General features: G+C 38.3%; 1 protein-coding gene across 3 annotated transcripts in view; it reads left to right on the plus strand.

Annotated features, from left to right (window-relative positions):
• LOC127572583 (lysine-specific demethylase 4C-like) overlaps positions 1 to 26,950 on the plus strand; it is a 276,139-nt gene that overhangs the window by 179,632 nt on the left and 69,557 nt on the right. For all 3 annotated transcript variants that reach the window (XR_007956643.1, XM_052020000.1, XM_052020001.1), the window contains exons 16-17: positions 4,195 to 4,250; positions 7,484 to 7,592. Coding sequence is in view for 2 of the 3 variants with exons in the window: in XM_052020000.1 (XP_051875960.1) it covers positions 4,195 to 4,250; positions 7,484 to 7,592 (165 nt within the window). In the remaining variant the exon portion in view is untranslated. The remainder of the gene's footprint in view (positions 1 to 4,194; positions 4,251 to 7,483; positions 7,593 to 26,950) is intronic.

Consider the following 26,950-nt stretch of genomic DNA (forward strand, 5'->3'; position numbering starts at 1 on the left):
AGGTGAGGTGGGGGAAAGTTTAAAGGAGATTTGTGGAGTAAGATTTTGTACACAGAGAGCAGTAGGTGCCTGGAACAAGCTGCCAAGGATAATGGTGGAAGCAGATACGAAAGTGGTGACTTAAGAGGCTTTTAGATAGACGCATGAATATGCAGGGATTGGAGGGATATGGATCGTGTGCAGGCAGAAAAGATTTAGTTTAATTTGGCATCGTGTTCAGCGCAGACATTGTGGGCCGAAGGATCTGTTCCTGTGCTGCAGTATTCTGGAAAACACCTGTGTTGCAATGGGAATAGCTTCAGTTTCTTTGGTCTACACTCATAACTGGAGTCCCTCACCTCTGGAACCATCTCTGTCTGCAGTCTCAGAGCTACAGACTTTTTCTAAAATGTGACACCCAGAACTGGACAAGGTGCTTCATTTGTGACTGAACCAGTATTTTATGATGCTCTTGTGTTCCATGCCTCTATAAAGCATAGATTCTGATGTGTTTTTTAACCACTTTCTCAACCTGCCCTTTCAGTTTCTTGAACTACGCATACATATTCCCGGAACTTTCTGTTCCTATACCTGTTTTAGAGTTGTGCTGTGTAGTCTATACTGCCTCTTAACATTTTTACTAAAATGTAAAACACTTCGCAGTTCTTGGTTTTGAGCTTTAACTGGCCATTCCAGCAGTCTGTCAGTATCTCATTGAAGTCTATTACTGTTGTCCTTGCACCTCACTACAAAGTGTGTCATCTGCAAATTTGGAAACAGTGATGTACATCCAGTCATTTATATATTTTAAGGAAAGCAGCAGTTCAATTATCAGCCTCTAAACTCTTTCCTTCAATCCAAAAAAAAAAACAAGCTTTCACCACTATTCTTTTCCTTGTTGCTCAACCAATTTTGTATCCATTCTGCTATAGCCTCTATTATCCAGCAATCCTCAATCTTGATGACAATCCTATCATGCAACACCTTTCACTTTTGGAAGTCCATGCATATAACATCAACTACTTTTCCTTCTCTGTTACTTTACCAGAAAACTCTACAAGTATAATTTTAAAGACTACTAAAACATGTTATGACCTCTTGGATGTATCTGTAATATTTTTGAACAGTGTTGAACATATTGAAAGAAACACCTTGTCTAAACATTCATTTATACACAGAAAAATGGACCACAATGGTGCTGCATAGTTGTCAATGCCAGTTTATTCTGTTGACCTTATTGTGTGACTTCTGTGCACTTGGGAGGCATCAATCACAATATTCTTCCTATTAGCGCATAGTAACCATGAGTAATTTCAGGAATTGTACACCTGCTGAAACTAATCAGTGCTTATTACCTTCACGCCTGCACCTGTAGGAGGGAGGTAATCACTTTATTCAGCAATTGTGCGTTGACCACCTTGGGCTTGCTCACAGCAGCCCTACCACCAGAAGCTAGCAACTCATTTCACCAGCACCAACTTCTTAGTGGAAGCGGTAGACAACCAAGGGAAGGCCCTATGTGCTGGATGGCCCAAGAAGCCTCTAAAGCCAAGTATGAAGTAGTGGGATAGGGTGTCCTTGGAGATCATTGCTCACAGTGATGCTCCAAGAGCTAATCCCATTGCCCAAGAAGGGTAATGACCTTGCATTTGGTCATGGTGAGGGAAGCAGCAATAAATTCCATCTGCTAATCACTTCATTACCAGATTTATACACTTAACACCTTTCCAGTGCATGCACAAAAATGTTCAACCAAAGATGCTCCAGCATAATACTAGTGGTATTATCTCAGATAAATGCAAATGATTCCATGGCATTATTTCTAAGAAGAGTAGGAGTGTCATCCAGTATACTTGCCAATATTTATCTCTCACTCTTACAATCAAAACAGATTATCTAACCCTTCTCATAGTGCTGTGTGTGGAAGCTCAGTGTGCACAAATTGGCTGCTCTCTTTCTGACAGTTCTGAAAAACTTCATTGGCTGTCAAGCATTTTGGGTCATTCTGAAGAGATTTGAAAGGCATTATATAAATGCAAGTAGTGATTTTTTAAAATTTCAAAGCATGTTGGTAATGTTTATTTTTATTAAAAAAATCATTTTTTAAATATTAGACCAATAATAAAATGGTGTGATTGTTGTTGTGGCAAAAGAACATTCACATGGTCTATACTTCAGGCATATTTATTCTGATTGATCTTACACTTGCAAGTGGGAGAAAATTGGTTCACACTTTATCTCCGACTGTACAGATCGAGACATTTTTATACATTATCAGAGGCTTATCAACACAGACCCAGTCCAATATAATAAAAAAAAGACCTTGTAATCAGTCATTATTTACATCACTTGACTTGTGCTTTGTAGGCCCAACTTCCACCAAGGCCTGTTCTATGAGAAAGGAAGGTGTTGTCCTTCCATGATTGAGTGCTGCACCAAGGTCAAACTAATAGTCTCTGCCTCTGCATTCCTCACAAAGGAACCTTAGTGGTTGACGTTACCTGTGTGGTAAACACTGGCAGAGGAGAGGGGGTGGGTCCTATATGATCTCAGTCCTGATCACTCATTGTCATGGGGCTAATTCCCATCACGCACCTTGATTTTTATTACATTCTATGACGTTCAATATTGCTTATAGTCTTCCCATACTGTATAAGGAGAGAGTTCACATTGTTCTCTATCCTGTTTCTATTTGTCACTCTATTTGTTTACTGACAGACTCTCTGAGACTGACTGCAGTGAGCACATGCTTTCAATGTCTTTATTCATGCAGAAATTAACCCTTCCATGCTGCTCATCTTCATTCATAGAAAATAAATCAGAATATCACCCCTCTACAATCATAACCAGTGTTGATGCATTACAAAATATAACAGCTTCTCTGTATTTTTGTTTGAATCCTTCCCCATTTGCCTGTTCCGTGGCTGCATTGTACTTGCAGCCTGTGACTGCAGAAGATCTCATTGATGGTATAAATTATTTTTACTTTCAAAGTTGGATAAAAAATATTCAGTTCATGACTTAATTGTTTTTTTTGAGTCCCTCAGATTAAAACAAATCTAGTTATTCTAGCAGTTGTGAAGAAGTTACATCCTCCGTTCATTACCCTTCAATTCACATGGTTGAGATGCAAAGGTTTACAAATGCTTATTTTACTGTAAACTATAAGTTATATTTTGATGCACACCAGGAATTGTAGCATTCCACCGCATTGAGTTTCTTTATCCCAAGGTCTGAAAACTGATGTGCCATTTGGAACAGTTGCCCTGTTAGCATAGGTGTTAATGGAAAGTTTTATTGCAGGTATTACACATTAAATTCATTTCTATGGATAAAATTAAATCAAGAATTTTGTGAAGAAGTTTATGTTTGCTCACTTTTGGAAGGACACACACATAACCCTTAACTTAAGGGGAAATGTGTGTTCATAATTTTTTTTTGTTGATTATTCAAAAACTCCATGTCCTTGCTTCCCTGCCCCCCCCCCCCATCCCTCCCAATGCATACCACTGGCTTAAACTTTCTTTCTGTAAAAAGCTCATAAGTGCCATTTTCATTTTCACCTCCTTAAGAATCCAAAGTGATGGCTCAGAAGTGTAATTTCAGTTATAATAATGTACTGTACCTCCTTTCATTAATTATATTGTCTTTGTTCATTGTTGACTATTTTCAGAAGTCTCCAGTTGTGTTTTATGGAAAGTTTGTGCTCATGTTTGCCTGCTTCCATTTTGTACGTGCTTCATCCATTCAATTTGTTACTGTTATTATATATGTGTGTGCTGTAGGACTTTGCAAGTGAACAGGCAAAGATTATGATATTTCTCAATTCATTGTTGATTACTCTAGCAACCTTTTTCAGATGATGGAAAACTTCATCCTTTTCATCCTTCCACTTGAGAGTTGCTGAATCTCAAATGTATTGTACTATTTTGACTAATGTATTTAGTAGATTGTGATGTATATTTCACGACGGAGGAGTATTATGAATAGTCTTTTGTGAAGATCATAGTTGAAGTGTTTATATCAGCTTCAAATTTGTATTTATAACACTCAAAGAGTAAATAACAATGGCAGCAACCTAATAATTTAAGATATTAAAGTACTTTTGTTAAGATTTGTAAAATTACAGCCCCTAAAATATTAGTAATTAACCTTTTTGTGTGGAAAAGTATTGATAAAATGATTTATGTAATTTTTTTTACCCTAATTCTGCAGGATTGTTGCCTGTGCAATTTGAGGGGCGGTGCACTTAAACAGACTACTGATAATAGGTAAGTTATGGCTACACAGTTGTAAGTATGTTTTGATTGAACTGCAAAACAACCTGAATTCTAAAAGACTGCCAGCCAATGAGTTGGAGATGAGACTCGCTGTTGAAGCAGTACCCACAGCAAGAGTCCATTTAAGACACAGTCAATTTGCTCAGAAGTCAGAGTTTGTTTAATAGTGAAGGAAACAAAATGCAACAGGTTTTCCCTATGAAACCAGAATAATTTCTTCAGAAAAGTACAGTGAGTGGAGCATGGTTGGATATAAATTATGTGCAGAAAGTTGATTAAAATCACATCACTTGATTGACAAGGGAATTACCTAATCATCTCCGCTCTAGCTGACTGTAAAGTTGTGACTAAATATAGCTGATAGTGCAATGAATAAAGAGAGAATCTGGGGAATTTGAGTGAACAGAACAAGCAACAAGGCATCTTCGTAAAGAATGAGATTTTGAGATTGGTAAAACAGCAAAAGGACTGAGAAAGTGAGCGAATTCAATGTCCAATAAAGGATAAAAGAGAGACAAATTAGAATAAAAGTGAAAGCAAAAAACAAGAAAAGGAAAAGCACTCAAAGCATAAAATTTGATTACTTGTTTATGCTGAAAAATTCAAAACCTGAAATAAACACATTTAACATTTATAACTGTTATTTTTTGGTGACAGATGTTGATTGGGAGACATTAACACTCACAGTGTTACTGCAAGGTCTCATGCACTTGCAATAACAGAACTGAACTTCCTTGAAATTTTAAAGGTTATTTACTGGACAAATGCAGCAAGTTACTGAAAACAAAACAATGAATTGGAGAGACAAGGGGGAAGTTACTGTTTTTTGGATTCTTAATGTTTAAGTGGACAGCAGCATTTGGACATTCACATTTAGCCATTTAGTCCTTTCCTGGGGTTGCTGATCCTTTTCCCCCACACATAATAGGTAATACCATTAACCTGGCTTGGATTCTGATAGCAAAATCTGAGCCTTTGTGATTCATCCTCATCATCCAGAAGGCAAATATAAACTCAGATCATGAAACACTTTTAATATTGCATTGAAGTGAATTTGCTTAAATTATGCATTTGAGTCTCTGTTGTGGAATTTTAAAGCCATGATGTTCTGAGTTAGGCACAAAAATGCCAGCACTGAGTTAGGGTCTAAGTTGTAGTCATCCTTTTGTAAGCACTTAAAACAGCCTTGTATCTCATCCTGAAGATCTACCTCAGTGATACTGTGCTTTCCAGGTTTCATAGCAAGATGGTGTAAATAATGTGAAACTTGCCTGTTTGGTGTTAGCCTCTGGTAGACCTTGTAAGAATAGATGGTTTGGCTGCTGACCAAAAGGAACTTGCAGCAGCAAGCAGAACAATTGCCAATCAATGAAAGTGCATACATGAAGAAAACTCCAAAGCTTCACAAATCTTTGAGTAAAAATATTTCTCTACATCTCAATTCTAAAACACTGACCCATTTATTCTGATGCTGCGATCCTTGGTTCTAGACTCCCTGGCAGCATCCTCCCATCATCTTCTTTGGCAGGTCCTTCAAGAATTTGCTTCAAGGAAGTCACTCCTCACTTTTCTAACTCTTAGGCAGTCTTGGCTGGGCTACTTAATCTCTCCTTATATGATAATTATTTCCTTCTCCATCCCTTCCCGACCATTCCTTGGAAGCAGCCAAGTGAACCTTTGTTGCATTCCCTCAGTGCAAACTTTCTTTGCATTCTTCCTGCAGTTTATTTTTACTTACATTTGCATGAAATGTGACATCCATTCCATTTAGCTAGTTCATTTATGTGGATTATAAATAGCTGAGACCCAAGTGCTGATGCTTGTGACGTCCTACCAGATACAGCTTTCCAACATGAAAGTTTCTTCTAGTTGTCCATTTCTGCCTGTAACCAGTCCTTTTACTGTGCTGACATAAAAACAATCTCAGTCTATTTTTGATATTCACCTGGACGGACAGATGCTTAATGTCGAATCTGAAAAAGAGAGGCATAAGTGAGCGAATGAGTGGGATGATGATGAAGTGGAAAATAAACAGCATTGAAAGAAAAAACACTATGCATAAAAAGAGAGGAGTAATAACAAGTCCTTTGCTTTCATGTGCTCCGTTGTCTTCCTTTATTACAAGTGAATGGATGCCTGATGCACCTCAAATTTTAAATTCTCGACAATGGCTTTTTATTCGCATTCAGGTGACGTAAAATTTTGGCTTCCATAAGCTATTGTAAAACAAATTAGGTAGATTTGACTAATTTTCTCAGTTGGGCACATTCTGCCAATGATCTTCAACCATCTAAAGTTTTATAATTTCAGAGTTAATGCTTCTGTCAATGGAAAATAAATTTAAACCAGTTTATCTTCACGGGGAAAGCTGGAGGATGAATTGGGTAAAACTTAAATTTTCATGGGTGATACTAAATATTGAGATGACAACATTTGTTCATGTCTTGGGAATAAAGAGAGGTTTAAACAGTTAGCTTTTGGCAAGGTGCCAGTCTTTAAATTAATTGAAATGAATATTCAAAATCCTGAATCCATCACAACCTAATAAACTCTTAAATACATGGTAAAACTGTTCTTCAGAATTCTCAGTGGCTCTTGTATATCCTCATTTCTTGTATGTTTCTCTTTTTCTGACAAAATGATATTAGTTAATTAAAAGAATAAATTAATGCAAAGCAATGTGAGGAGGAAGGAGAAAATATTCATCAACAATAATCCCCAGAGTTTGTGTTCCAGAACTCATTCAAAGGCATGATGTCCATAGAATAAACAGATGAGTTCACTGGTAATGATGAGTTCCATGCTTTCTTTCATTTGTGAAATGACCATCATAAATCTCTCTAACCTGTGACACTCATGAATTATGAGTCTTTCTTTCATAAGTGAAGGAACTGCCATAATTTACCTTCAGCAGTGAGATATCCTCTATATAACGAAGCTAATAATTTATTGTTGACCTTCATCTTTTACTACATGGATAGACTTGGAAATTAGACAAATTGACAGAGTGGGATAAAAGGGTTTCGCTGTCTTCTGCAACCAATTTGCATATGAAATCAAAATAGATTCAAGTGGCATGTAGATTTGACAGGCCAACATTCTTAAAAATTACTCTGATGCCATATTTGGAATATCGAGAGTGACAGATCAGAAAAATAGGTCATTGCCATCAGTATTCCTTTATGCATCCCTGCATTTTTCAGATTTTCTCTTGTATTGTTTAGGTGGGCTCATGTGATGTGTGCTGTCGCAATCCCTGAAGTAAGATTTGTGAATGTAGTCGACCGCAGTCCAGTGGATGTTACCAGGATACCTTTGCAAAGACTGAAGCTCGTAAGTCTGCAGAATTGTTTGATGTTCACTCAATCTCACTTTTCAATTGAACTTGGAGGTTTGGATTTAATCTGAGTGGACCTGTTTCCAGATATGATCAAAGCATGAAGCACATTGCCCTGTTGTGCCTTAGGTTAATTTTTTTTAAGACACCATCATACTTCATTTTCTTTCTTTGATGGTTTCAGGGGACCCCATGATTCCATTTATGTATGCAGATTGGAATTTATTTTCTTAATTAAAGATTGAAAAGTTTCAGCTTCAGCAACAAATTTCCCCCTGTTAAGGTCTGAAGCTTTCTACTTATTTTAGAGTTTTACTCTCCCAACAGAGACATATATGGCCATCAGTCAATTTTCTGTTAATATTGGATTGGGTTGTGCTTCATCCAGCTTGCCGATCATGCTTGCCTTCCACTCTTCTCCCCCTGGAGGAATCTATTTTTTGAAGCCCTGCAGGTCCAGTAATTCTGGAGGGCTAACTGCCACTGTCACCCCACAAGATGCAGGGGGTTGCAAGTGATGATTAGGCCTCAGTCTGCTGATGATGAGACCCTGCCCCTATTGCCTCCTTGATGGCTTGTTGACAGCTCGCTCTGGTCTAGGCCTTGGATTTGTAAAATGGTTGAAGCAGGTACAATAATGACATTTAAAAGACATTTGGACAGTTACATGGACAGGAAACGTTTAGAGGGATAAGGGCCAAACATGAGAAAATGGGACAAGTTTAGATGGGCATCTTGGTCAGCATGGACCAGTTGGACCGAAGGGCCGGTTTCCATGCTGTATTAGTCTATAACTATGGTCTCTGATCATCAGAGACATTCAAAAATTGTCCATTTAGTTCTAAATTTGAAAAATGCTTAAACATGCACTTTAGTGCTAGAAATTAATTAGAGACTTTGAGATTAAAATTAAAAACAAACTAACCACTTACTTGCCTTTAGCTTTTCTATCAGAGTTGGCAAAGCCATTCATAATAATGGGTTGCACTGTGCTCACCAGACATAGCTGGTGTGAAGTTGAAGAGCCACTCAACTCAGGGTATTTGTACTCTACCCCTGGATTCGGTGCTGAGTTCAGCAGCAGAGCAGGAGGTTGGAATAGCTGGCATTTAAGTACCACCATCTGTGACTTCCATGTCACGTGGTGCAGAAGTCAGTAATAAGTTGACTTACAAGCTGTAGTTAGCTGCTGCTTCCTGACAAAACTACTTTCTGAAGATCAATGCATTTCTGTCCATTTATTAGAAAATAAATGTTTCAACTGCTTTCAATTTTTGGTACAAAGTTTTTGTATGTGAAGGAGCATTGCAGAGGAATTAATGTCTTCATGTGAATAACATACTAAATATGTGCATTTATATTTTTAAGTGTAAACTGGTGTAGATCAGCTGATCAAATGATCAGCTATTAATTGAGTTGATAAAATTTTGCCTTCAAAATTATTGTGGAGTGATGGGAAAGGCAAAAATGGAAAGCTTAAATATTGTTAAAGAAATGCTGTTCTGGTTATTAAACATTTAATCTCCCTCTAGGGAAATGTATACATACTTTGAAAACACTGCTATTTATACCTCCCCATTTTTTATTCACTTGATGCTTTCTCTGTGTCCCATCTTGCCCCAACTACTCCCCACCTCTATTGCATAAATAAGTATCAATTTAAGCCTGTAGATTCATAATATATTTAATGTCGTTTTGTATTACAACAAAAATCTCAAAAGAGAGGCTTTACCCTGCCTCTCTTTCTCTACCTTTATTCCTTTCAGTCAGTTTCCTAAATCATTGTTCATAAGAGAAGAGAGAGAGGGTGTACATGTCATCAGAAACATTATTACAATAGTAACCTGATCTAAGATTTTCAAATTGTGGAAGGTGTTCAATACATTTGTATGTTGGGTGCAATATATACATCAAAGTAAGTCAACATGTGCAAAATTGCTCAGCCTTGCAATAGCGTCCTCAGCGACAACTTGTAGTCAGGTTCAGGAACTTGTCGGCAAAGGATCATCAACAATATCTTTATGTCTTGTTACAGTTAGATTCTGGGTTGTTGCATAGACTCCAGTGGTTGAGGTTCATCAGGCACAGGCTTTGGTCTGTCCTGAACTGCAGCAAGGACAACTAAAGCAACAAACAAGATGCTGGAGGAACTCAGTGCGTTAGATAGCATCTGTGGAGGGAAATGGACAGTCAGCCCTTGGTCTCGGCCTGAAACGTTGACTGTCCATTTCCCTCCACAGATGCTGCCTGACCCACTGAGTTCCTCCAGCAGTTTGTTTGTTGCTCCAGATTCCAGTATCTGCAGTCTCTGGTATGGTAGACTGAAATATGTAGGCTCCTGAATACAGCTAAGCTATATTAGGCCAATATTTAAGCATTGTCTATGTTTTTTTTCAAATTCCAGTCTTCTAAATGAAAATTTCCTTTAACTTTATCCAGAGAGTACTTTCTTTACTTTTGAAGTGGATACAGTGATGCTGCTTAGTTTGGGTCCCTGTATAGATGCAATGTCCTCTGTTTTCTCATTTGAAATTGAAGGTAGACCATGATTAATCAGCTTCTTTCCTTCTAACAACTTTGAAAATGAGGCTGTGGACAGCTGGAATATTAAAAGACTATTACTATATTTTTTAAAGGATGGTTTTGTTGTCAATGGAGTTGTTATAGCTGTTGTACTAGGGTTACCGAATCTAAAGTCTACCCCTGTTATATGAATAGAATTCACAGCACACACTGCTTGCTACACCATACATCCCAGTTTTAAAGAAGCCTCTGCTATTCACTATTAGCAGTCTTGGAGTTAAGAGGTTTTCCTCAGATGAAATATGTGCATGATTCTTGTTAAGTTCCTGAAATCTACCTTATCTAAAACATGAACGTGAGAATTGCAGGAAATACTCAAGAACATAGTTGCAAACACACAAAACGCTGAAGGAACTTAGCAGATCAGGCAGCATCCATGGAGGGAACTTGACAGTCGACATTTCAGAATCAAGTTTATTATCATTGTCTTATGTGACGTGAAATTTGTTGTTTGTGGCAGGAGTATAGTGCAAAGACACTGACAAAGACAAAATTACTATAAGTTACAAAATAAATAAATAGTGCTCGAGACCATTCATTGGGACCCTCCATAGATGTGCCTGACCATTTGAGGTCCTTCAGCTTTTTGTATATTGCTCCAGATTCCAGCATCTGCAGTCTCTTGTATCTCTAATATACTGTAGTTGCAGCTTTGTCTCGAAAGATTTTATCCACTGAGAAGCAGTTTGTTACATTGATTTTTAAGAGCATAGGCCAAAACTGCTTTTTAATGCTGCTTTTGAGGCTCTTTTTAAGATCAAACTCTCTTTGGAAAGCCAGTTTTTGTTTTCTGTGATGCTGCTTTAATGTGTGATGAGACTCCCAGTGTGTCCAGTGGTGGTGTGCATTAAACTTTCAGAACCTTTGATAATGATAGGTGAATCCACTAATCCCAGAGGGCTGCAGCAATTGATGAGGTTGGTGTTGCGATGTGTTTTGTATAAAACCAGGAAACAATTTCATTCCTGATAGAAGTATGAGAGGCATAGATAGGGTAGATAGAATCTTTTTCTTGGTGTAGGAATATCAAGTATTAGACAGTATGCACTTAAGGTAAGAGGGGGAAAGTTTAAAGGGGATGTGCAGGGCAAGTTTTTTTTTATACAGAGTGGTAGGTGCCTGGAATGGGCTGCCAGGGGCAGTAGTGGAAGCAGATATGATAGCAGTGTTCAAGAAGCAGTTGGATAGACACATTAATATTCAGGGAGTGGAGGGATATGGATCATGTGAAGGCAGAAGAGATTTAATTTAATCCTGCATCATATTCAGTGCAGACATCATGGGCTGAAGGGCCTGTTCCTGTGCTGTACTGTTCTATGTTCTAACAAAGTTCTATTAATTTTGAGAAATTTGCATATTATTATTTGGGAATATTCAAGAAATAAAGATAGAAAAATGAAATCTGAACCTATGCTCATTTGCTGACTAAAGTTTCAGGCTATCTTATAGAATTGACAAAGTGGTAAACACTACACCTATAAACTTAAGAAATGTGCATGAGAGTAGGCCATGAAACCATTCATCAAGAATCCTTCAACTAAATATCCAAGTAATTTTTAAATGTGATGAGAGTTTTTGTTACCAGCAACTTTTAAGTTAGTGAGTTCCAGACCCAAGCTGTACTCTGGATGAAAAAGCTTTTCCTCACCTCCCTTCTAACCCTCTACCAATTACATTAAGTCTATGGCCAATAGGTTTTGACCCATCTGCAAAGGGAAAGAGGACCTTCCTTACTCTAGCTAGGTAACTTATAATTATATAATTATACACATCTCATTAAAATGACCCATCGGCCTGCTCTGTTCCAAAGAAAATAATCTTAACCATATAAACTTCAGTTGTCTGGAACAGAGCTCTTGCAATTCTATTTTATTATTGGTTCTTGCAAGGTAAAGAAGATCATTCCCTGGGCTTTGGTCTCTGTTCATGCATCTTCCAGTGTTTTACAGATAGGGATAGGCAATATTCCAATAGTGTGCACATAAAGATTCAATTGTTTTCTGAGTACAAGTTCTTTTAAGCATTTGAACAAATAACCAACATTATATTTTTATCTAAAAATGCAAAAGAAAATCTAAAGAGACTCTAGATCAAAGATGCAGCTATGGGGACTCATGTGGGCCCAAGCTACACCTGTCTTTTTGTGGGATATGCAGATCAGTCTTTCAGTCCTATGCAGACTTAATTCCCCAACTCTTTTACTGGTACTTTAACAACTGCATTGGTGCTGCTTTCTGCCCTTCAGCAGAACTCGAAAGTGTGGTCACTTTTGCAGCCAATTTTCACTCTGCTCTCACCATCTCAAACTCCTTCCCCTTCTGGACCTCACCATCTCCATTTCAGGAGATAGACTAGCCACCGACATCCACTACAAGTCCACAGACTCCCACAGTTACTGTGAATATACTTCCTCCCTCCTGTAAGGACTCCATTGCATTCTCTCATTTCCTCTGTCCCATAATGAGATTTTCCATACAGCTTCCACTGCAGTGTCTTCCCTCTTTTTTTTAACCATGGTTTCCCCGTTACCACATTTTTTGTCTATTTGATTCACTTCTCTGTTATCTACCCTCCTATCTCTAAATGTTATGTATACTTAAATTACATTTTAAAACGGAAAACATAGCTAACAATATTCCAGACACAGGTCACCAGGCATGTTAGGAAGTGTGTTTGTTCAGCTTTTGATATTGCTTTTTTAATTCAACTCTGTCTCTGTCCTCAACTCAGTCCCTGAAATACAGAAATGATTTGTTGTGTGCAATGGGAGATAAGTTTGAAGTAGCAATTGATTTTTTTGGACCCCGAAACACAACTTGAGTGATGGACCTAGCTGAATCACTTATATTTTTCCCCCTGACTATTTTCCTGTATTATTCTTGCTGGACCAAGTGCTAAAGGGCATAGTTTCTCATTTTCAACAGATCCAAAGATCTGCCCATCTCAAGCTGGAATGAGCAATTTATTTAGTGCCATTATTCCTGCAGAGCCAACTATCCAGATGAATGATCCTCTCGGCTGTATACTGAGAAATCTCTTTGGTTTTGTGTTTGAAACAGGGAGCACTGCCTTTGTTCCTTGGAAACAGGAGCACTTGCTCACTTGAAATAGCTGGCTTAAGAGCTTATTTTCTTCTGTTGCAAGACTTTTCTGTGGATTCAGTCGCTTTGTAAATCAATACCTTAATAACCATTGCAGTCATCTTTTAGAACATTTATGATTTGTGTCCTGTGTCTCTTCACCTAATTTTATATATTTTCAGACATCTACTTGAAATTTGTGACCTTAATGTTATGGTGTCATGATTTCCTGGAAGACCTTTTAGTTTTCTATATCCAGTCGGACTGCACCCTTTATAGAAAATATTTCTGCTGTTGCCTTTTTAAAAGTAAAAACATGAATGCAGAATCAAAATAATTTCTTGTTAATACTTTACTCAAATTTATATCTTTCTTTGTCCTAACAAATGTGTATTAACATAGTCAGAGTTGAAGCAACTTAGAGAAAGCAAAGGGGGAAAACTACGGCTGATGTATCACACTTCTGCCCCTTTTAAAATGTCCCAGAACACTTTAGACTAACGAAGTATGTCTTGTTGTAAACATGGTACCTGGTTTGTGAAAGTGACTAGATAGTATGTTTTAGTAGCTTATTGCATTCCCACCCCCTTTTTCCTGTCACCCTTTTTTTGTTTAATCTCTCCTGCCTTCCATTCTACTGCAGCCCTTCCATTTTGTTCTCTCCTTCCTTCCTCCCACCTTTCTTCATCCCCTGCCTCTTACCTTATCTCTCCTCTCCTTGGTCTGCAAATTGAAACTTATTTATCTCTAACTTTTCCTATGATCACGTTAACTCTTTGTATCCTTTCTCCGCAAATGTAGCCTTACCTGCTTATTTTGAGCATTTTCCTTTTTTATTTCTGTTTCAGTAACATTGATTGAGGGTTAAATATTGGCCAAGGGTGCCACAGATAACTGATTTCTCCTCTTTAAGATAATATCATGGGATATCCATCTCAGAGTGCAGGCATGGTTTTGGTTCAATGTCTCATCCAAAATACACTAGCTCTCACAGTACTGCTTTCTCTCCCAGGAGTGTCAGACGTGGGTTAGTTGATTGTACCCTCTAAGTCCAAAGATACGGGTTCAAATTTGACTGCACTGACTTGAGCAAAAATCTAGTCTCAACTCCAGTGCAGCACTGAGGAATGGCATTAGTGATATGTCCTTCAAATGTGGCTTTAAAACAAGGCTCCGTCTCGTAGGTGGATGTAAAACTTCCTATACGTTGAAGAAGGAGCAGGAAGGTAGCACCAGGATCCTGGGCAATATTTATCCCTCAGTCAACGTTTCTGGAAAAAAGAATAATATCAGTTCATTATATCATTTCTTTCTGTGTTAATTTTATTGCACAAGTTAGCTGTTGTATTACCTGTATTTCAGCAGGAAACAAAAGTGTATTAGCTGTAAGGTGCTTGGGGATATCTAGATAGAAATGCAAGTGCTTTATAAATGCAAGTCTTTCCTCATTGCATTGGAGCATTAGCCTTGATTTTTACAGCAGTATCTGAACTGGTGTCTGCATATTCTGATGAAATCCCAGTGCTGTGGAGTTACTTTCTCTTTTCAGAAATTCCCTATTCAAAACATAAAACAACACTTTGTAGATAGAACCAAATTGGGCCCATCACTGGACTTGTGCTTCTGCATGAATGATTATGCCATTTTTCTCTCCCAATTGCTTTGCACTAGACATCATACATAATTTATGATCATTGGTTTCTTATTTTCCTTCAGAACCGTGACTTTTCATTTTTGTATACAAGTGCTCTGTCTGTAAAATTACAAAACATTTTAGATGTTTATTGGAAAATATGAATTTAAGATCAATTTTAGAGTGGAAAAAAATTCAAGAAGAATATGGATTTTTGATTAAATTATTTTTTTCCTCATTGGGTGTCTCCTACTTACAAATTCTTATGTAGAAGAATTTGCTTGAATAAAGGGAATAATACCTACAATGGTTAACTGGAATAGAAAAAAGTAGTAAGCCCTTAAAAATTACTTTTGACCTTGCATGTCCCCACAATGCTCTCTTGACATTTTAATCAATTTGCTAAATTATATTAATATTTTACACAGGAAGAGACTTGCTGCAGTTCACAATTCTGCCTCGTATGTGTTTGAAGTACAACATACAGAAAATTTTTGCAATACAAGATTGCATTTATGCAAGGGCAGATTCAGTATTCAAGCGTCAAACTGCAAGCCTTGTAGAAGTGTAGGTTCAGTTGCATTTTACTTCCTATTGAATTTAGTGTAGGATTTGGGCAGAGAAGAAATAAATTCTTTGTTCTACTTAAGATAACTAGGGCTACCAAATAGACTGTCTCAACATAAGCTAAAATTCTAAGATATTAAAGTTCTTCAAATGTATCACATGGAAATGAGAATGGAAGATGAAAGAAAAATGGTTCAATGACTCTCAGTATTAATGTGCATAAATCTATGAGAGGACTCTGGTCTGTAATTCTGAAAGGTGGTTTTACCAGTTATCCAAGACCATTTAATAGTTATTGCATCATGATCTTAAAACTGAATGTGCATTTCTACCTCATTTTATTTTATTGCTAATGCTGATGCTATGATGTTGGTAACACCGATTTGGGTAACTGATCCCATCTCGACTATTCTTCTGACATTTTTTGACCTGATCCCATTTCTGGTCATCTGTACAATGCTGTACAACAAATGTAATTTTTTAAACCATTCCTGTTTTATTTTTAACAAGTTTTCATTACCATTTTATGAAAAAAAACCTTTCCTGGGATGTACTTTTATACTCTGTACTTTTTATACTTCTGTACTTGATTGCTTTTCTTATTCTATAGTTTTATTTCAAATTGAACCCTTTCCACCTTTCAATTTAGTATAAAGATCTTTCATTATCACTTATTATTTCCACTATCTTCTTGGTCGTACTTGGGTGTGAGGGGAAACCTGCCCTCTCTGAATTCAGACAGCTCTGTTGTATAAAACTAAGTTTGGCAGAAATGAAGTAATTGCTCAGTGGTAGAAGTGCAGTTGGCCAGAAATTTAATTGCATGCAAACATCAAACATTATCAAATTTTCCACCCAAAAACTTGTGGTCCAAGCATATTTGTAGCTTGGAAAGAATACTGATGTTTTCATAGAATGAAAGCTAACCAAACTCTTAGTTCCATGTATCATTGTGCATATATTTCCCTAACTTTATGAAGATATTCATTGTAATTACATAAACTGAAATATAATTGATCACTTTAATACTTTATTTCTGTATAACCTATCCACAAACATTTATAGAGATCTCACATAGTGCTGATGATGTTAGCATCATCTTAGTAGCAAAGCCAGTTTTAAAGAGATACAAATGGAATCTAATCCAGAAAAGTCAGAGGTAATGCATTTGGGGAAGTGCAGCAAGGCACAAAGTTTGATCGATGTGGAGGAGCAAAGGGACATTGGAGTGTACATCACAGGCCCTAAAGGTCAATATGGTGATTAAAAAAGTAAATGGGATGTTTTCCTTTATTAGTTGGGGCAAAGGATATAACAGCAGAGATATTTTGCTGGAATTATATACAGGTAACTCTCACATTGAGTTTGGGGGGGGGGGGGGGGGGGGGGGATGGTCGTGTTCCTAGAAAATGGTCCGTAACACGAAGCTGCATCATCTCATCATCTGCACATCCATCAAGAAATGTCATTTGGAGAAAAAATAAATTTTGTGTTTGTTTATTTACTTGTTTTCACACAAACTCTGAGATGGACTTTTATTCTGTATTTCAAATTATTGAGAGTGATTTGTGAATTCTGTAAGGGTGAATTTCTGTTACCCGAACAGCTGTAACGTGGAGATCACCTGTATAATGCTATTTTGATTATGCTTACGGATAGTTGTGATACCAATTACAGATAGGATGTGACTACAATGGAGAATGTACAGAGGAGATTTATGAAGGTGTTCCCAGGACTGGAAAATTATCGCTATGGGGAAGATTGTATAAGTTAAGTTTGCTTTCTTTCCACAGAATAAGCTGAGGGGAGACTTATATGAGGTCTATAATATTGAGTGGCCTTGATGGAGTAAATAGGGACTGATTTCCCTTAGCTGAGATGCCAGACGCCCAGTGCAATAGACTCAAAGTAATTGGTAGAAGGATTAGAGGGCAGGTGCAGAAAAACGTGCTTGCCCAGAGGGTGGTCAGGGTCTGGAACTCATGGCCTGAAAGGGTGATATTGACAGAAAATTTTGTAACATTTAAAAAGTATTTGGAAGTTTACTTGAAAAAGCCATGACCTACAGGAAGGTGAGATGAGGCTGGGTAGCACTTTTTCAACTGGATGGCAGCCTCTTGTGTTGTAAATTCTCAGTGAACGAAGGCTGACTATTATGTTTTAATTTTAAAAAATCTCATTAGCTTCTACATTAATTCGATATTATTTTACACAAGTATACTTGGGCAAAATCTCTGTCAGAAGCTATACACCCTGAAACTAGCTGTGTGTACTTCCAAATTGAAATAAAACTGAAATGTCTTCTCCCATCTCATAATATGCAATGTCCTAAATAGTTTATTTTTAAGGATCAAACACCATTCAGATGTTCCTATTTTCTCTTTTTTAATGCTCTCTTTTGAAATTCATGCTGAAATATTGTTCTTTAGGTTCTCCCAGGACCTGGTACTTTGTACACATATCAGTTGTTGATGTCAGAAATCCGTCAGCGACCAGAGAAAAGAAATTCCAAGTGTAATACATTACATTAGATGTTTGGTCTTACTTTCATTCCATGTCCAGCCAATCACCTTTCTGGCACAGATTTATAGTTAGCAAACAGAATTAGAAATTCATTTCTCTCCCACTCTAGTTAATTACCTAATTCAGCACAGACTTGGAATTGATACTGTTTCTTTCTAAGCTCAACTATATCCAGTTAACCATCGCCAGATAAAATCAGCACATTAATGTAAAGACTTGCTGAGTATTCTTCATTCCCCCTTTTCTTAGGATGTACTAGTGCTTCACAGGCAGTTAGGAACTTCTGGAGAGCAGTCACTGTTGTAGTATAAAAATGTAGAACCCAATTTCTCAAACAGCTAGCTCCTACAGACAGTGTAATTATATCTAGATAATCTACTTCACCTGTGTTGAATGAAAGGTAGCAGGGTACCAGAGATGATTCCTTACTTTCCTTCAAAAATTTTCAATGGGAATATTTTATACCAACTTGAGAAACCAGACAGAGCATTGATTTAAACTCTTGTCCAAAAGATGGCATTCCATCAACATGGTGCTGGAGACTCTGATTAGATTTTTGTACTTAAGTTTCTGGACTTAGATGGGTAGAGATCTGTTGGAGCTTGATGTATTAAGCAAGATGTGACAGCGAGCAGCCAAGCTATTTGTATGTAAATTTTGTTTCATTTTGCATTCTTTGGCCCTGACTCAGCATTACTGAACAGAATAGAAGAATATTGGAATATTCAAACCGGAGATAAGGTGGCCATCTGAATCACAGAGTTTTTTTTGTTGATGATATTTCCATTCAATAACCTTTTTATTTACATTGTTGACATTTTTGTACCAAATATAATCTCCACACAGCAGAGAGAAATGAGAACTGTGTTATTACAGTTTCAAAATCACAGACAAACAATTGGCATATTTTCTTAAATAAAATAGAAAAGGCTGAAAGTAGTCAGCCATCCAGTCAGCATCTATTGGGAGAGTTTCAGGTCAATGATACGTCATCAGAACTTTCAAGTTGTGGATTTTGTCAATTGTTAAATGCTTACAAGAGGCGCAATAATTTATACCGTCTTTGACAGCTGGCAACTAGCAAAACTTCCATCTTGTAGGAAAATCTTGAATGTAATTGCACTGTTTGATTACCTGTGATCCAGATTCTTGTGAATCAGTTCTTCCAGCTATGGCTGAAATTATGCAAAGAGCCACAAAAAAAGTAGGTTTGTAAATCAGAATCAGATTTATTATCACTGACATATGTCGTGAAATTCGTTGTTTTCAGCAGCAGTACAGTGCAAGTCATAAAAATTACTGTAAATTACAAAATGAATAAAGAGTGCAAAAAATGGAATAACTAAGTAGTGTTCATGAACCATTCAAAAATTTGATGGCAGAAGGGAAGAAGCTGTTCCTAAGTCACTGAGTGTGGGTCTTCAGGCTCCTGTACTTCCTCCCCAATGGTAGTAACTAGAAGAGGGCATGTCCTGAATGGTGAGGGTCCTTGGTGATGGATGCCTTCTTCTTGAGGCACTTGAATATGCCCTCAATGGTGGGGAGTTGTTGTGCCTGTGATGGAGCTGGCTGAGTCTATAACTCTCTGCAGCCTCTTTCGATCCTGTACATGGAGCCTCCATACCAGGTTGTGATGCAACCAGTCAGAATGCTCTCCACTGTACACCTATGATGATAAATCTGTCATACTTTGTAAATACTGTAGCCTAGGCTCTGAGGTGCATTGATGTGGAAAAGTAGTGGTTGACATCTATCTGCTGCACAGCTGACTTTTGTGGTCCTTGTTGTCATTTGTGTAATTGTCTGAATTGATCACATTAATTCCACACACTGAATGTTGACATAAACGTGTATTATTAATAAGCTGTTGTTGACATAGTATGCTGCTTCATGTAAAACTTCTGACCCACATGCTGAGATCTGATGCACATTATATTTTAACAAATTTGTTTTTCAGTTGTGTTACTAATGTATTTTTAGAGTGAAAGAAATTTTCCATGATCGTAATTGTAGAGCTCCTTGTATATCCTATTTTCAACTGAGCTTTCACAGCTTGCAAAATAGAGAATTCAGTTAATATTGTAGGTTAGTAAATAAAAGAGGTAAAGCTTTTGTTCAAGAGTGCTTCCCACATTCTGCTTTAGAAATATCATGTGTGAAGTTGTGAAGTGTTTTTATTGTCTAGTAGGAAGCCACGTCTTGGATTCTAATGGAATTGAGGACCAAGCTGATCAAGAGATACAGATGCAAAAAACACTAAATGTTGTGATGCAGATGAATAAAGCCATAAAAAAAACAAACACTGACATTCACTCCTTGAGATAAAGTTGTGGTATAAGTTTGTATTATGTCTTGTATAGACCTCACTTGGAGTACTGAGGAAAATTCTGGTAACATATTGGGGAAAAGATGTGGAGTGCAAAAAAGAAAATGTTGATGGAAAAATTAAGAGGATATACCAGAGAAATTTGAACACAATAGGCCTCTATTATTTCATATTGGCAAGAAATGAAAGATCCCTCTGATCATGAAAGGGTGTTGATAGAGTCATACAGCAAAGAAACAGGCCCTTCAGCCTAACTGGTCCATGCTAACCAAGATTCCCATCTAAGCTAGTCCCATTTGCTTGTGTTTGGCCCATATCCCTCCTAACCTTTTCTATCCATGTGCCTTTTCAAGTACCTTTTATATGTTGTTAATGTACCTGTTGATGGGGTAGATGTGAAGAAAATGCTTTTGATTTGAGATGGCTGATTGGTGCAGTGGTTAGTGCTGCTGCTTTGCAGCTTCAGAGACCCATGTGCTTTCTGTGTGGAGTTTGCATGTTCTCCCTGTGACCATATGGGTTTCCTCCCAAATGACAAAGATGTGCTGGTTGCTTGGTTTAATTAACTACAGTAAATTTTCCCAAGTGTAGGTGGTTGGAGAATCAGGGTGGGGTAGGAGTTTATGGGGATGTGAGAAGAAATATAGGATTAGTGCAGATGGGTCCTTGTTGTTTAGCACAGACATGGTGAGCCAATGGGCCAGTTTCCCCATATTGTGTGATTCTTTGACTGAGAGAGTTTAATATTAACCTCATTGGGGGGGAAAAAAAACATAGTCACTGATAAAACCATTACACGTGAGAAAATAAACAAAATGCTGGAGGAACTCAGCAGGTCAGGTAGCATCTGTGGAGAGAAATGGACAGTTGACTTTTCGGGTCGAGTTCCTTCATCTGGACCTGTTTCACCGAAGTGGTAAAAGTGTACATGACACTACCACAATGAATATTGAGTTGTATAACCTTTAGGGAGAAGCTGGATAAACACAAGGGAGAAAGGAATTGAAAAGTGTGGTGAAGGATGGGAGGAGCCTTCTGGGGAGCATCAGCACCAGACTAAACCTGATTGGACTAGTGGTCTGTTCCTCATGCTGTGCCTGATACAAAAGGGCTTTAAAACATAGAAGAATCAATCTAACTGGAAGCTGTTGAAATGTACACAGCCTCCTAATTTATGTATCATCTTGGCACATATTCCTTCAAGTAGGCAATAGTAGATGGTGAGAAGTATAAAATGTAAAAGGGATTTAGTAGGGTAGATGCAGAGAAAATATTTCCTCTGATGGGGGGAGTCTGAGCAGAGGATGTACTCTGAAAATTAAAGCAAGGCTGTTCAGGAGAACCAGGAAACATTTTCACGAAGAGGCTAATGGAAATATGGATATTACTGCCTTGCCCCAAAGGTTTGCAAATGTGGAGCCAATTAGGCTTCTCAAGATGGAATCACTGTGGCTTTGTTTGATCAGGTTACCAAGGGCTATGGAGCCAAGGCTTAGTAAATGGAGTTCACAAACACATCAGCAATGATTTTTTTTTAGTTGAGCAAGCTTTGTCGGCCTGACCCTATCGCTATGAAATTAAAAAGCTTGTTGCCTGATTGCAATTTCTGTTCTTGATGTCTGAGAGATTGAACTTGCAAATACAGACTCATGATGACAGAATATTTTCTGGATTTTTTTTGCTTAACTTATCTTTTTCAATTTCCTTCTGTCAGCTGTCTGGCTAATCAATAAAGTGTAGAATATATTACGTTAAGCCTGTTCATCAGGTTTTAATCTTAACATCATTTCTGAAATGAGGGTGGTTTAAGATTACTCCATCATCCAATATTTATTCCACTATCCAATTTTTCTAATCCTGTTTGATTAACTTTATAAAAAATGTAAGAATTGTAGCTTCCCCCTCCCCAGCCCACCTCCAACAAGTTCTAATGTATATAGGACTGGATATATTCCTGGTAACTCTCTTATCCAGGATAAAGCAGCCCTTATGTTTGGCACCTCATCCACCACCTTAAACTTCCATTCCCTCTGCCACCCTGTGCTCTGCCTCAGCAATGTATACAAAGCTCTGATTTGTGCCACCAACAACGACAAGGGCAGCAACTGCAAGGGAGCATCGCTATCTCTGGGTACCAACCTGGTTACACACTGTTCTAACTTGGAAATGTATCACTGTTCCTTGTTGTTGGGTTAAATCCTGGAACTTCATACCCAACACTATTGTGGTAGCACCTTCACCAGAAGCATTGTGGTAGTTCAAGAAGCTTTCTCACTACTAACTTCTCAAGGGCAGTTAGGGATGGGCAGTAAATGCAGGAGTGGAGCACCTTACAGCAAGCCCATGGTGGATTTTTTCTCATTATTCTGCTCAGAGTAATCTTTGACTGTGAGTTATTATTGGAAGTATGAGTTGATAGTGGAGTCAAAAGGTCTTCATTGAAAAATGGAACAAAGAAATCTAACACTTTATCCAAAAAAACACAAGGATAGAGAAAGATAAGACAGAACAAATAAAATTAAATACATGTACACATTCAGATGCTAAGTGACAAATCATCATTGATCTGTTCAGTGAAGCATTTAAGAGAAGAGACCATGAGCTTAACATCAGCATAATAGAGGTCCTGTACTAATTTGTCCCCCACAGTACAGTATCGTCCTCTGCCAATAAAGGCCTATACCAAGACTGTCGCTTCCCAGATCTCAGGGGCCATCTCTGAATGAATGCAGGTATCAATGATGTTCACCATTGCTTCAATGCATCTGCAAAACCCTTAGCTGTCTGAAGGTCAAGGCTTCAACCTTGGCACAAAGCTTGTGGCCTACTGGGCAGAAGTCATCCCTGCCCTATTCTGAACCATGATTACCTACAGCAGGCAACCGGAAAGATAGCATCAACTCTGTCTTCACAAAATCCTCCAAATCTACTGGGAGGATAAGTGAATCAAGGTCCTTTCCTCGACCAACATCCCCAACGTTAAGGCTCTAATTTTTTGCACCCTGCTCCAATGGGCAGGCCACATCGTTCATGTCTGACACCAGAGTTCTGAAACTAAAACCTGATTCCAAGATCTGTCACAAGAAGAGATTTCTGGGTGCATAGAGGAAACAATTCAAGGCTGTTCTCAAAGTCTCCTTGAAAAAGTATCACATCCCCACTAACTTGTGGAAATCCTTGCCATATGACCACTGCAGGACAATAGAGTAAGGGCATTCAGGATGACATTGGGAATCTGGTGACCGTTTGATGGGAGCACACATCTGCCCAGCGTAAGTGGTGTTAGGAACAACTTATCCACCTTTGCCATCAAAGACCTACTGCCCGACCTTTGGCGGTCTGCAGGTCCCACATTGACCTCATGAGCCACCTCACCAGCCATAGAACTGGATTGGAAGTTGGTTACCTTTGACTCATGGGGAAAGTCAAAGAGCGAATTGAGAGAGATGCAGGAAGAAAAACAGGGAAGTAAATAAAGTTTAGGTTAGTAGAGAAAAAAAAGACAAAATTAAAATCTTCTCAAAAAGATAGTATATTACCTGGAGAAGCGATGCTCTCTTAGGACTCTGATGATGAGTATCATTGCAGAATTATCATTCTTGTTATTAAGGTGGGGTGATCTTTGCATTTGTTAATTACCAGTCATAATGCAAGAGTTGAATTTGTTTACACAAATGCAGCAATATCTTCAAAGTCACAGGAAGGCTTTATTGTGGGCTAGAGTTTATATGAAACTATTAGCATAGTACAAATCTTCCTAAAGTTTGTGACCTTATGCTAGATTGTCACTTTCTACTGCTACCCATTGTGTTATTTACACACTAATAACAGCATTTGTATTTATGTTGCTATTATTTTCCAAGCCACTTCCATGATGTTGTTTCTAAAAAAGATGATGGTAGTGTACAGTGTTTTAGTCAGCAATTCTCTCCTGTCCCTCAGGCTTTGAATGGTCACTGGTGTGCAACTGTGTGGTCACAGTTGCTCTTAAACATCATTCTTTTCTGGACATTATTCATGTTTAAGCTTTCATGTTGAGTCTCAGCAAGCATTTTCATTAAGCATTGCGTCACCAACTAAAGCTGGTCCCGTTAACAGATTTGTAGCAGGAATCTTTGGCAAGGACTGGGGAAATCAAATTGATGATATCCTCTCTCTGGTATGGTACCTGTAAGACCATTTGTAGCATGCATACCAGCATGTGACTGAAGTCAACCAGCTCGTAAGAGTCTGGGAAATTAATATGGACAGTTTGGTCTGTGTTGGTAAATTATTTAATGGATATATTTATGCAGATATTGGTGAATTTCCTGAGTATTGATAGATGTCTTTTGTTACGAATAATGTCTAGATGTCTAAAGTTGGTGCTTTGTATCATTGGCTCACCAATCTGCTACTGCCCAAGGGAGTGGAGGGAGTTACGTTCACATCTGTGCTCACCATATGGTGTGTATCCAATCTGAGACTGGCAGTCATGCATGGATGCCAGGCAGAAGAAGGAAAGAAAATCAGTGGGCAGCTGCATCATTTTTTATGTATATTCAGGCAGCTGCTTCCTTGTGATACCAGACAAACTGCACATTCTTTTCTGTATATGTTTGTGCTCATTTTACTGGAATCACAACCAGCAACAGAAGTTTTATTATTAGAAATGAAGTACAGTTCACTGGTTCAAAGGTTGCTTGATATTTATAAGGTCAGTAGTTTGTCATCAAAAGTGTATTTGTGAGCACCATAAAATTCTCCCTTGACTTTTTCCTCCCTTATCTCTTGCCTCCTGCACACACATTCAAATCCTCTCTTCCCTGACCTCTGTGGAGCCGCCTTGTGCATCTGTCTCTTTTGCTTTGCAATTAGTAGGTGTAGCTTCAGTGGCTAGGTCTCTGCCCCTTTTAAACTTCAATTTACTCTCTTTCAAAACGATCACTAAATCCTTGTTCCCTGAGCAAGAAATTGCAGAGAGTTGTGGACACAGCTCAGTCTATCACGAAAACTAGCCTCCCCTCCGTGGACTCTGTCTATAACTTGCTGCCTTGGAAAAGCAGCCAGCATAATCAAAGACCGCTCCTACTCCAGACATTCTCTCTCCTCCCACCTTCCATCAGGCAGAAAACATGCACCAACAGGCTGAACAGACCTCTTGTAAATGATGAACTGTTGATCTCTCAATCTACCTCCTTATGGCCCTTGCACCATATTGTCTACCTGCACTGCACTTTCTCTGTAACTATAGCACTATATTCTGCATTCTGTTATTGCTTACCCCTTCTTCTACCTCAGTGTACCTATGTTTTAAAATAATCTGTATGGATGGCTTGCAAAACAAAGTTTTTCACTGTATCTCAGTACATGTGACAATAATAAATCCATTCCAATTCCAAGTTCTTCCTCAGCCTTCCTAATTCTCGCTCTTTGATCTAGCAATTGTTTATACCACAGAAAAGTGCTATGGTGTTTTGTTTGAGAATAAAGGTCCAATATAACAGTGTATAAATAATATTTGAAAGGATGTTGAGTGTATAATAGTACATAATATCCCATGATAGGAACATCAAGAAAGGTTTCTGCAGTTTTCTGTAGATGTTGTAAGCTACCATTTGAAAAGGCACCTTAAATAAGAGTTTCCCAGTTCTGACCATGAATCTTTGCCATGAAACTTGAACTTTGTTTCTACTTCCAGGTGCTGCCAGGATGTTGAGTGTTTTCATCCCAGATTTTCAGCATCTGCTGTTTTTTTTATTTGGTTTCATTGCAATTCAGTGGAGAATTCAGTAGTCACAAGACCCAAGGTGTCATGCAGTACTGAACAGATCTTGCACAGCCAAAGATCTTTAATTTACCTGTTCCACCATCGAAAAGCACATACACATTTCAGTTTAATCCAGAGCCCATCTGGGGCTGTGGGTGCAGGGGAGGGAAGCCTGGGAAGGTGGGGGCTAGGGCTGACCATTGACAATCAATGGGTAAGGGCTTTGTTACCATTTGATGGCAGGAGATGGCACCATTGGGTAATTCAGGGCTTGGGGTCAGGAGGAGGATCAATAAAAGGGTGTGGCTGGATGGTTGCAGGTTTAGGTCATAGTCTGGTTGCTGGTGGGGAATCAGTAGGTGGTGATGTTAATGTGATTAGGGGGAGCTGTACATGGAGGGAATTGGCAGTTTTGGAAGTATTAGCAGTCAGTGTGGGAGATCGACAGTCATTCAGGGGTGACAGGAAAGTGTTAAAAACATGGATGGATGGAAAGGGGCACAGTATTAACGGTGGAGGTTGCTTCCAGTGTAATGGTGGGGGTGGCTTGAGAGGGAGCTGCTAAGTATGTTATTTAAAGAGAAGCCCAACTGAGATTGGTTCCCAACACTAGACTGGTACCTGCACAGGCAAATCCCCTTTAAGTAATTCTGAAGCAGGCCTTGAGTGTTGTGAAGATGCACTCTTTCATGAGAAACCACTGCCCATATGTATGCAATTTAAAATCTAGGAAGTGGTATCCAGGCATACACTGCACATAGTTGCACATCCAGGTTCCTCCTCAAGACAGCACATTAAATGCACGGAGTATTTGAAAGGAACTTATGAACTTCACCCAACTTGCAGTAAATCCCACATTTTTCATTTCATTTCATTTCTCATTGAAAGGGAGT

The sequence above is a fragment of the Pristis pectinata genome, chromosome 7 (genome assembly GCF_009764475.1).
Source record: "Pristis pectinata isolate sPriPec2 chromosome 7, sPriPec2.1.pri, whole genome shotgun sequence".
Lineage (NCBI taxonomy): Eukaryota > Metazoa > Chordata > Chondrichthyes > Rhinopristiformes > Pristidae > Pristis > Pristis pectinata.